The sequence below is a fragment of the Propithecus coquereli genome, unplaced genomic scaffold, assembly GCF_000956105.1.
Source record: "Propithecus coquereli isolate 6110/MARCELLA unplaced genomic scaffold, Pcoq_1.0 Scaffold153, whole genome shotgun sequence".
Taxonomy (NCBI): Eukaryota; Metazoa; Chordata; class Mammalia; order Primates; family Indriidae; genus Propithecus; species Propithecus coquereli.
The window spans coordinates 6,869,447-6,881,959 of NW_012139747.1; the positions used below are offsets into that span (position 1 = coordinate 6,869,447).

Here is a 12,513-nt window from a genome sequence, read left to right on the forward strand (position 1 = left end):
CCCCACCACCATCACCATCCCCATCAGCAGCCCCACCACCATCACCATCCCCAATACAAGCCTCACCACCAGCCCAACACCAGCCCCACCATTAGCGTCATCACCACCGCACCATCACCGTCACTATTACCATTACCGCCACTATTGCCATTAAGCCATAACCACTACCATTGGCATGATCATCACTGCCTCGTGTTACCAACATAGCTACCAGTATCACCGTCACCATCCTCACCACTATCACCATCCCCACACTGTTACCATCACCATTGCTACCCCCATCACCACCATTATACCATCACCATCAGAATTAGCACCAGCACCACCAGCGTGTCCACTAGTACCACCCTCACCATTTCTACCACCATCACAAATACTGAGACCATCACTATCACCACCCTCACCACCATCACCAACCCCACCACCATCACCGATAGCATCACCATCTCCACTGTGATCACCACCACCACTACCATTGCCAGTCCCACTATTACTACCATTACCCCCACCGTAATCACCAATATCACCATCACATCCCTGCCCTCCCTTCCCCCCACAAACAACACTATCATCACCGTTGCCATCCTCATGCCCTCACCAGAGAGTGCAGAGATTGCACCTGGAGCACCCATATCCATTATTTCAGGTATCCTTGCAGAAACCCTGTGGTTTGGTAGAATTTACATCCCCTTATTGCAAGGGAGAAACTAAAACATGGGAAAGTTTAAAGAATTGGTCACCTTGTAACTGAAGTCCAAAACCTCTGCTGATTCTGATAGGGCCAGACAAGGCCAAGGAGGCGGGTCTTGGTCAGCAAAACCATGATATCCCCATCCCTCCAACTGGGATGGCTTTGAGGTCAAGGTCACTGTCTTATTTATCTCTGGGTCCCCAGTGTTGTGGGATATGGTACAGAGTAGGTTCTAATATATTTGTTGAACAAATGAAAGGAGCCCAGAAGGATCATCTGCAGGAGGCTTGAATTCCAGGTATGGCTGTGTCCTTGACCAGTGTTTGATCTTGGCTAAGACCCTGACCTTCTAGTATCAATTTCCACATGCAGAAAACGAGCAGAGCGTTTTCCAGGATCAGAGTTCTGATCCCAACTCTGCCACTTTATATCTGTGTGATCTAAGCTGTATCATTTGATGTCTCCGGGCCTCTGTTTCTCACCTGCAAAATGGGTCTAATTATAATAGGTTGGTTAAGAGATGGATTGAGTTAATATCTGTTAAGCACTTAAAACTGTCTACACAATGCATAGCAAGTGCTATATAAGTACCTGCAAATAAACAGACGTCCTCAAAGGGTCCTTTTGGCAATGACATTAAATGACTTCTTAGGATATGGAACAGCTCATCCCAGCCTGTCCTCTCTGAGCAGCACCCTGAACATTGGCCCTTTCTAGCCTCGCCCCTGCCCGGGACCTCTGGGCCAGCCTCAGCTATCTCAGCCATGCATTCGTTACCAAGAGGTTCCAGGACTTGCTGGTGACCTCAGGAACATCCCCTGGGAGAGGAAATCACACCCCGCTTCCAAGCGGTGACTTGGATGGACAAAGCTTTCTGGCTGGGCTGGCAGGGAGCTATTTGGGGGGCAGCCAGGAAGCTTCCAGACAGCCAGGCACCCCGTGAGTTTTGGGGGGACTGAGACTGGTCGGCTGCCTCCCTCCCTGAACTCAGGGCCCGCCGGAGGCCGACTGCGGCTGCCTGTGTGTTGGTAAAGAGAGAAATGGAGACAGGAAGGCAGGTGAAGGCGGTAGGAGACCCACCTCCAAGGGGGTCAGGGAAACGAGGGCGGCGAGTCCTTAATTAACTCAGACCGTAGCCCCTCTCTGGAGTTCCGCTTAGCTGGGGGCGCTTTATCTTCTCAGCTCACCCAGATCTGCCGCCCCAGCGATTAGAGGGGGCTTTTCTGGGGGCGAGAGATGGGAGTCGTGACTGGGGACGCCGGGCGAACCGTTATTTTTAAGAGTGCGTTGCCGAAAAACTTCAACAGACAGATGGTGGGTGCTTTCGGGCGGAGGGGAGGGCGAGGCCCACAGCCAGGAAGAGGCGCCTCTCTCCCAGCAGAGGCAGAGGGAAGCTGGGGGTGGGGGCAGGGCCCGAGGGCCCTTGCTGGGCGCCCTCTCCTGCAGCAGAGGGCGGTGGGTGCAGGGGCTAGCGGGAGATATGGGACCCTACAGGCCACATAGAAGGAAGACCTCAGCAGGCCGGACAGCTGAGTGGGCAGTCACCCCCCTGGAGTACTGGGCTTCTGCTACCTCCTCTTTTAAAATATCACAAGTCATCTACTGGGAAAGCCCTGACCCTTTTGGCATGAGTGAGGGTCTCAGATCTAAGAGCTGGGGCAGCTGAGTGAGCACCGAAGAGGTGTGCCTCTAAATTGCCAAAGGTGCCACCTGCAGAGCTTATCCTGGGAACCCCTGAATTTGGGGCTGGCCTGGAATCCCAGAGTTATGGGCCAGGCCCAGGTCAGCATCCAGGGCCATTGACACTGACATTGGGCCAGTGGTTCTCCAGCCTGGCTGTACATTAGAATCACCTGGGAAGCCTTTAAAAAGCACCAGTGCTCAAGTCTTCATCATTGATATATTTTTTTTAACAGGTCTTCAGGGGAAGTGAACCTGTAGCAAGGTTTGCAAACCACTGCTCTCAGGTGGGGGAGTCCAACCCGATATCTTGCCTCTGATCAGCTTTCTCCAAACCCCTCCTGATCACAATTAGTATCATTTATAACAATTGATCATCATCATATTTTGACCACCTTAAATTATTTCTGGTATCAAACAAGGAATCCATCAGTTGATTAATTTTGACCTCTGCACAGGACTTTCCAATTCATAGCACCCTTTCTTATCTATGACCTCATTTAGTTCTCAAATCAGCCTGTGAAGGACGTATTGTTAGACCCATTTTGTAGATGAGGAAACTGAGGCCCAGAGAGGGGCAGGACTTTTCCTAGAGCCATAGTAAGTCAGTGGCAGGGCTGGGGTTGAGGCCTTAGTCTCCTGACTCTAAGTCTAACACTTGGTCCGGATCCAATGTCAGTGGGCACCCCTGCTGCCTGGGTATTTGCCCACCACTGGCAGCTGCTGTCTGGACCCAGGCCCAAGCTACCCACACCCAGTGGCCGGAGGCAGGTGCCCCTCCAGGGGCTGGGTCCCCCATGGCCCTCCCCTCTAGGCATCTCAGTTCGGCTGACTGACATGCAAATTAGTTTAATTATTTCTTCTTCTAAAATAAATTATATTTTGCAGTAGCTGCAATATGTTGTGTCAGGCAAAATTACATTCAATATTTTTAAACTAATTGATGCAGCCTTGAGGAAGGCTGATTGACAGCCCGGAGCTGAGCAGGCCTGCGGCCTTAACCGATTCCTAAATTAAAATTAAACGTGCTTTGGCCGGGTGCTTCCTCCGTGAGCTGGCTCGCCATTATTCCGGGGAGGTGGCAGGTGAAGCCCTGGGGGTCCGAGGCTGAGACGGCTAGGCAGCTCAGTGGGGGCTTCTGGAAGCAGGAGGACTGTCGTGCAGCATGGCAGTTCTCTTACCTGTCCTGGGCCTCCGAGTTCCTTATGTGTAAAGGACGGCATTGGGCTGGGTGATTTGGAACCGAGGCTTGTGGATTTTGCTGACAATTATGGAATGAGCACCTCCTTTGTACCAAGGACACAGCAGTGAACAAGACCAGCACAGTTTCTCAGTCTAGCAGCAGGGACAGACATTACTCTCGATTGATAAGAGCTGAGAGAAAGCAGCTCTGGAGCTATGTGAGCACGGAGCAGGGCGTCCTGCCTGGTGGGGCGCAGGGATGTTGTCCCTGGAGTAAGTGACATTTCTGCTGAGACCCGACTAGGTAGTAATCGGGTGAAGGGGATGGAGAGGGAAAGATTGTCTCAGGGAGGGGGGTCAGCATGTGCAAATGCCCTGGGGTCACTGAGTCGGCTGTAGTTAATGAGACTCTAGATCTCTTCCAAGGAGGAACCCAGCCCCCAGCAGAGTTACCAGTCTGGCATCTGGGCCGAACTGAGCGGGAGTGGGGGTGGGGCTGGGGGCCAGTGGGAAGGGAAGAGGTGATGGGGCCTGGCCTTGCCAGAAGGATGGCAATGAGCACATATTGAGCACCTGCCATGGACCGGGGTCTGGGCTGTCTCATTTCATCCTGTCAACCCCTGTGGGAGGTAGGTTCTAGTAATGCTGCTATTTTACGGATGAGGAACAGGCTCAGAGAGGTGAAGCAACTTGCCTAAGGTCTCACAGGGAACAATGGACGGATCGAGGACTCGAACCTGGGTCTGGTTCCAAAGGGGGTGTTTTTAACCACCAGCTGGTGCTGCCTTGCTTAACTTCTTTTGTTATCAGAACCCTGCTTGCCTTCAAGGCCCCGCATACATGTCCCTCCCTCCTCCAGGAAGCTTTCCCTGACTGCCCTCAGTCCTGGGCCATCGGAGGATGGCCCAAGTCCTCTGTGCCCATGAGGCCCCATGTGATGTCTTGCATTACGCCCCCGCCTCGTCCCTCGCTCAGCCTCCCTCTTTCACTCTGCTCCGTTTGCTCCTTCGGGTCCTTGCCCGGAAGGCTTCTTATCAGAGACACCACCCTTAACGACCTGATTTAAATTTGCCCTTTGCCACCAGACACCACTTCCCTGTCCTGTTTCTCTTCACAGCATTTATCCAACACTCTCAGTGTTTTCACTTATGTGCTCATCCTCTGCCTCCTCCCCTAGAAGGTACGCAGAATTTTCGTCTGTTTTCTATGCGCTGTATCCCCAGCACCTATGTGCATGGCCGTATAGCAGGTGCATAATAAAGATTTGTCGAACAAATGGATTTCACTGTCCGTGGCATCCCTGGGGAGGTGACAGGGAGAGACTCAGACCTTCTCAAATGGACGGATTCTGCGGGGGCTGCATCCCCTCCAGGATCTGTCCATCTAAAAGCAGTCTGGTGCTGCGACCCTCTTCCTGACTCTCTCTGGACCAACTTTTTTTTTTTTTTAGAGACCGGATCTCTCTCTGTCACCCAGGCTGGAGTGCGGTGGCATGATCGTAGCTCACCGCAGCCTCGAACTCCTGGGCTCGAGCAATCCTCCTGCTTCAGCCTCCCGAGTAGCTGAGACTACAGGAGCTCACCACTATGCCAGGCTAATTTTTGATTTTTTTAGAGACTGAGTCTCGCTATGGACTAAGGTTTTCTCATCAGTAAAACAAATGGAGTTGGATTCCGTGGTTCTCCTTGGCTGTCACAGAGAAAGACCGAAGCCCAGACAGAAAGAGAGCAGTGAGGTTTTGAGAGTGGGAGCGGGAAGGGGGGAGGGAGAGAGACCTGCTTGAAGGAACCTCCTCCCGCTGGCCTGCACTGAGGGGGAGGGAGGAGAGCTCGCACCCTCTTCTCCACCGTCCCCCCCAGCCCCTCCCCCCTCCCCACGGGAATTAAATTGCATCCCAACACCAGGCTCTGATTAGAGCTGGCCAGCTGGGCAGGAAGATTTATCATCCCAATTACAAGCCCGCTGAGACCAGCAGGCGGGACAGCGAGGAGTGCTGGGTGAGCAGGGAAGGGGGTGTCAGGGCAGCCAGGTGTGGACTCCTTATACTCCCTGCCCTGTCCCCATGTCCCTCCAGCGGGAGCAGGAGGCTCAGGCGCCCTTCTCTGTCTCTCTCGGGGACTTTGATTATGCTTGGCTTCCACACAGAGACTGGAAGCTTCGACCTCGTTGGGGGGAAGTTTATTACTCCAAGGAGTAGTGGAGGACTTCTGGGTGAAGTAGGGACCCTGAAATCGTAATATTTTTGTAACTCAAGGAGCAGAGTGGAGATGGGAGAACATTTCCTTCCCTGGGGGCTGAGCTGGTTCCGAATGTTCTGGGCAGTCCTGCTGAGACTCCGTGGATGTCAAAAAATCTTTATTCCTGTCGGCATCTGTTAGGTACTTAAGGTGGCTGGGAAGGATCTCAGGATCCTGTCCAAGAGGAGCCCAGGCCTGATTTACACACCTCTGGTGACAGGGAGTTCACTGCCTTTCGAAGCAGCCCCTTCCACGCAGAGCTGTGACATGCTTCTTCCCCAGACGCTCGGCCACCCTGGCGCGCGCTGCCACCTGTCCTGGCCCTGCCCATCTGTTCCCCCCACTCCAGGTTCACTCCTTCCAACCCACCCTCCCTGGAACCCGAGGGAACAATGGAGACCAAACGACTGATCAGGCCACTCTTCTGCTCAAAGACCTGCGCTGGCTCCCTGTCGCCTCCTGGACATGTCTAACTCCTCACAGGACATCTAAGGCCCTTTTTGCACAGGCCCAGGGAGGGTCTTCACTCTCACCTCTCCTCACCTCGCCTCACCTGCTCCAGCCATCCTCCAGCCCCAGCCCCAGCCTCCGGCCACATCCCGTCTCTCTGTCCTCAGAATGGGCAGTGGACCACCCAGCGTCCAGGCCTTCGCACATAGGGGGCACCTGAATCCCCTTCCTGCCTGGAAAGCCTTCCTCGGCCTTTGAGACCCAAGCAGATGTCCCCTCCTCTGGGAAGGGTTTTCTGCCCCTCACCGTGTGGGCAAGTCTCTCTCTGCTCCTCGGGACTCCCCACCAACCCCTTACTTCCACTCTGTCTTGTCACTGACTGTTGTTAACACGTCTCTCCCCTGCCCACCTGTGAGCCCCCAGGTCAGCGGCCAGGCCTTGTTTATCAGCAAATCCCAGCACCCAGCCCAGCCTGGGGTGGGTGACAAGGGGCCCTCAGAAAACACTGGAGCTCTGCTGCCCAAAGCCCGCTGCGACCCCTCACTCCCCATCCCCCCTCCTTCCCCCAGCGTCCTTCTGAGGTCGGAAAGCCACATGGAGGCACTGGGACAAGTTGTTCCCTTTCTTGGCCTCAGTCTCCCCAGCTACAAAACAGGGTCCATGGTCTCTGATATTCCCTGTCCTCTCAGCTTCTTCCTCTATCTATGAATAGCACCTACTGTGTGTCAGGCACCGTGCTAGGCCCTTGATGTATGTTATTTCTAATCCCCGGGGGGTTGATATTTTATATAAAGCATTTAGCATGATGTCTGGCCTATGGTAAGCTTTAAATAAATAGAAGCTGCTATGGTTAATAGCTATTATCCTTACACCACCCAATAAAGTAGGCACGGTTGTCACCATTTTGCAGATGAGAAAACCAAGGCAACAAGAGCGGGGGTGACCCATCTAAGCCCACACAACTGGGAGCCGTGCAACTAGGAGCATCTCCATCACGCAACCCCGCGTTCCTCACTGGGCAGCAAGCCCCTCTGTCCTTCCACTCAGTAAAGATCGCCCCGCGCCACCCGTGTGCCTGGCCTGGGTGAGCGCAGCAGACACAGACCAGACCCTGCCCTCGTGGAAGGTGTAGTTCTGGGGAAGAGGAATATTCACCGAACACTCACACGGATGCACATATAAATCATGACGCGTGCTCTGCCGTATGAAGGGAAATGCAGGGTGCTGTGAGACGTGACTTGGCCCGGGGTGACCCAGATGGGGAAGCTTCTGGCAGAGCTGGTTAACCCTTTGTTGTCCGGCACAGCTAGATATTACCCCTCCAGATCAGCTTAGGGCTTGACGACCTTGGAGGAGGTGGCTGCATGGACCCCCCTGGCATCCCCCTACCCCCGGCACTGGCTTTCCAAGTCCCCTCCACCCCAACTCTTCGAAGACTGTCCCTTTACAACTGCCCTTTCCACCAAAGTATCCAGACACAAATTGTATTTTAAATTCAATATCGGTCATTAATATTTCATGATTACAAAACGTTAAAGATAATGTCAGTGGAAGGAGCGTCTGCCTGGGCAGAATGGATGAGTCAGAAGTTCGGGGAGAGGGGAGCCGGCATACTAAGTGGCTTGGGAGTCTTTGAGGTAATCCAGCATGACAGGCGGCGGCTCCCGGCTGAGTGCAACATTCTCCGAGGCGCTCACAAAGCCGCGCCACTGTGTATAAATATTTCCCCTCTGATTCTTGTCACCTCATGTTTTTTATGCCCGGGAGCAGGTGGGGCCACTGTGATCCCCTAAGCATCCCCTGTGTTTCTGAGGAAGCCAAATGTATGCTTCAGAGGGAGGGCATGGTGCCAGGCGGGCAGACCTGTTGGCACTGCACTTGGGGCTCGGGCTGGCTCCTGGGGGACCTGGGGTCAAGCCTGGCCCTGCGTGGATGTGCTCTGTGATCTTGGGGCTATCACTGTGCCTCCCTGAGCCTGTTTTCTCATCTGTAAAATGGGACAATAATTTTGTCCTCATCTCATGGAGATGGTGAGAAGGTAGGGTGGGTGGGTTATCTGTGACTGCTCCTGATTGGATGCCAACACCAAGTAACTGTGACTGGAGGGGCAGCAGGGAGGGCTGGGCTCTGGAGTCAGGCAGGCTGGGGTTGGGAATTTGGACAAACGACTTCGCCTGCCTGACTTTCAGTTTCCTCAGCCACACATTGAAGATAACAGTAGAATCGACACCACTGAGGGGTGAAGATTCCATGAGCTCACCACTGCACAGGGCCTGGCACAGGGTCAAGACCAACAGATAGCATTAATTGAGCACTTATTAAGTACCATCCCCTAGGCTAAGTGCTTCCCGTGCGTTATCCTGTTTAATCCTCCCGCGAGCACTGTGAAGTGGAACCGTCTTCCCGTTGATGAATATCCTGAAGAGTGGGTGAAGAGTGGGCAGGGGTTGGGGGTTGCAGCTCAGAGATGGGGTCTCCAGCCCAGTGGCCAGCCTGCTCCTTGCAGAGATTTGTCTCCTTCCCCATGTCCGCTCGGGGGGTTGGTGGGGGGAATCAGAGCAGAGCTCAGAGAGCAGAGTGTCAGGAAAAGGGAGGCCGTGCAGCAATGCCATGGTGGGGATCAAGCTGGCACAAATCCCAGCTCTGCCACTGCATGTCCTTGGGCAAATGTCCTAACTCTCTGAGCCTCCATCAGTAAAATGGGTGCTGATCATGCTATCGGTCAGGATTCAATAAAGTATGTTCTAGAAAGCATCTAGCGCAGAATACGTATTAGGTAAAAATTGTAAGATGTTTGGGGAGAGGTGTCCGCCCCATTCTTTCTCCTGTGAAATGGCGGCATTACAGACTTCGTGTGCTGTTCTAGCTGCTTTCTGAAAGAGACCCACTGGGCAGAAAGAAGCACAATGCTTAACCTGAGAGGGGAGTTGCGAGCGGTGGACGTTAGGCAGTGACCGGCTGCTGGGGAGGGGATGTATTTGTGGGTAGGGAGAGGCCACATCTCCGCCCAGCAGCCAGGCCAGTCCTCTCTGGCTTCATCTGCAGCCAGGAGCCTCAGTTGCTACCCAGAGAGCAGGTCTGAGGCGGCCGGAGGGGGAGCTCTCTTCCCCCCTAGTCCAGCCACCACTTCCTCTCCAGCCACCTTTGTTATCTTCCTTTCATGCGGTGGAGGAGTGGATTCAAAGGCTCGGGAACAGCAGGCACGGAGGTTTGAGCCAGCTTTGTATTTTCTTTTAAACCGTAGTTGAAAGAGACTAAGGGAACTTCAGCCTAGGGACTTCCTCAGCCCAGAATGGACCAGTGGGGCCTGGGAAGTGAGGGCAGCCAGCAGGGGGAGGAGGAGGAGGGCTGGCAGGGGTGGCCTGGGGCTACCGTGGGGCAGAGGCGAGTTTAAATGTTGCCTGTCCTCCCCAGCTCAGAGACTCAACAGTCATCGTGTTGTCATGATTGCTTACTGGGGGCTCCGTTGACCCCCCAGCCCTTGAGAGCTGACAGGTGGGGGAGCTGGGAGAGCTGGTGGTGGCAGTGGTGGTGGCAGTGTTGCTCCGGGCTATGGAGGAGGACTGGAGGGCACTCCCCTCTCGCCTCTCCCCGTGCTCCGTGGGTCTCAGCTCCTCACCTCCACCCCAGCTACACCAAACTGCCTGTGACACACACACACACACACACACACACACACACACACACACACACGGATTCTTCCAGAAACTCAGGCTAAGCTCCTTGGAGTCGTCCTTGACCCCTCTCCATCTTTCATCAGCATGTCAGCCCAGTGGCAGGTGGCTATTGGCTATTAACTCTATCTTCAGCCTGTGTCCCAAAGCCCACCACTTCTCACCTCTGTTGCCACTGCCCTGGGCCAGGCCACTGTCCAATCTCCCTGGCATTATTGCCTTTAGCTTCTAGCTAAGCTCTGCTTCCCCCCAGCCCCCAGTCTATTCTCAATGTGGCAGCCAGAGGCACCCTGTCAGGCTCCAACCCCTCCTCCGCTCAAATTCCTCCAGCGACCCCAGTGTCATTTGGAGTCAAGTCCAAAGACCCTACCACGGGACCACTCTGTGTGTCACCAACCACACTGGCCTCCATGCTCACAAACTACCACCTCAGGGCCTTCGCAGTGGTTGTTCCCTCTGCCTGGAATGCTCTTCCCCCAGATGTCAGTGTGACTCCCCCACTTTACTGAAGTCTTTGTTGGAATGTCTTCCTCCCAGAGCAGGCTTTTCCTAAGAGAAACAATGGCCCCTCCCTTCCAATCCCCCTTCCCTGCTTACTCCTCTCCCTGTTGCTTTTTAGTTCTGACAGATCACGTACGCCCCGTCTCTCAGCTTGTTGATACTCTAGTTCTCCCCTAGAACAGGGCTTGGCAGATAGTAGGTGCTCAATAAATGATGAAAGAAGAGAGTCGGCCTCAAGACCAGCCCTATGCCCTTGACCTGGGACCCCTCCTGGACTTTTGTTCTCGCCCGTCAGCTTTTGCCCCCACCTTCACCCCTGTCGGATCTTCCTCGGTTTCTTACTCTTTGCGCCGCCCCCAACCTTTGGCCCCTCCCCCATGGGCTTTGACTGACAGCGCAGCCTTTGCTCCTCTTCCCCCCATTTCCCCGAGCCAGCAGGGATTGGGGGCGCCCAGCTCACCCGCCTCCATGGCCAGCACTGTGATGTTGTGCCAGCCGGCCGTCTCGCGGTCCAGCCCCTTGCCAGTCACGATGGCGCCCGTGTCCTCATCGATATCGAAGATCTGGTCCAAATCCGATTCGCGGTCAATGGCATACCTGCGGGGGGGGGGCAGGGCGGGGCTGATTGAAGGTGCCCCAGGGCCAGGTGGAGCCGGTGCCCATGTCCCCACCCCACCCAGGAGGGGGACTGCCTGCCTGGGACACACAGGACAGAGAAACCCCTTCCCACAGAGGAGGAGCGGGAGGCATCTGAGCTTGCACGTCATTCGCACGGGCGACTGCTGTGTGCCCACCCGCAGCCCTCGCCCTTTCTGAGCCTTCGTTCCCTCAGCTGGCAACGGACCTAACGCTTTGCTCCCCGTGGTTGCTGTGAGGGCTGGAAGAGGGCAAAGTGCCTGGCACAGAGCTAGCGCCACTAATGTAGATTCTTGTCTTTCCGTAAGACGTGACTCTGGAGTTGAACTTGAGAAGGGGACTGGAATGGCATTCTGGGCAGGGGGAACGGAAGGTGCAAAGGCAGGCGGCTGGGACTTGTCCAGGGCGTGGCTGATGGTGCGGCGGCGGCTAGACCGTGCGGGAGGAGAGGCAGGCATGGAATTCAGGACTCGGATGCGTCCTGGGAGCCGATGGGGGATTCTGAGCAGGAGAGAGGGGCCAGCTGAGGCCTTAGGAGGCTTCTCTGGAGGCCATGGCGAGGAGGCCCCGACCAGGGCACGGGCTGAGCGAGCGCCCCGGGAGGAGGGGTCTGGGGGCAGGGCCGCGGGCTCCTCCCCGGCTGCGCAGGGCAACAGAGCTAATCTGCAGCTTTTCAGTTGCTGCGTGAAAAAGCCCTTTGTTCCGCCTTCTTCCCCGGCCTTTGTGTGGCGGCTCCAGGCCTTAAAGGCCCGTGTCCAACACATGTCTCGGGCGGCGGCGGCCCGGAGAGGCCCCGCCAGCGCGGCTGCCGCTTCCCGGCGCTGATAAGGCGGGTGGGGGCGCGGCGAGGCTGCGAGGCCGACAAAGGCCTCGAATGCCAAGCAAGGGCTCATTGTGCAGCGAGGACAAAGCAACCCGGTAGGGAGGGGCTCTGCCCGAGCCACCTGGTCCCGCCTACAGGCAGGAGGAAAGGGGCCCTTCTCCCGTCTCCAAGAGTGGTAAACTGAGGCCCAGGGAGGCGAGGACACCAGAAACATCACCTGCTGGGGCCCAAAGCCCTGAGATACCCTTCAGTGGGGCCTTGGCTGCACTGCCAAATCTCTCCGGGCCTCAGCTTCCCCATCTACGAAATGGGGATAATGACACTCAGTGGGACTGCAAGTCTGAGAGTGGTCAGAGCTGGCTTTGACTCCTCTGCCACTTATTCTACCTGTGTGACCTTGGACGAGTCACTCAACCTCCTTGGCCTCTGCTCATCTGGAAAAGGGGGGTGATTCATACTCACCTCACATTGTGGGGGGTGGTTGGAGGAGGGGCTGGGCCTATGTGACAGCCCTTATTCTTTTCATATTTACTGCTGTTGTGGAGGTGAAGGCATGTGTCACACTGTAAAGCGCTGTGCATGTGGGTGTAGTGGGCATTAAGCCAGTCTCCCGAGTCCCCAGTTTAATGTTCCATCCTG

The 12,513-nt window shown here is 55.3% G+C and overlaps 1 protein-coding gene across 1 annotated transcript in view; it reads right to left on the minus strand.

The window, feature by feature from the left end:
* CDH22 (cadherin 22, type 2) overlaps positions 1–12,513 on the minus strand; it is a 70,938-nt gene that overhangs the window by 11,384 nt on the left and 47,041 nt on the right. Inside the window, exon 7 of the mRNA XM_012640449.1 lies at positions 10,876–11,012. Coding sequence (XP_012495903.1) covers positions 10,876–11,012 — 137 coding nt within the window. The remainder of the gene's footprint in view (positions 1–10,875; positions 11,013–12,513) is intronic.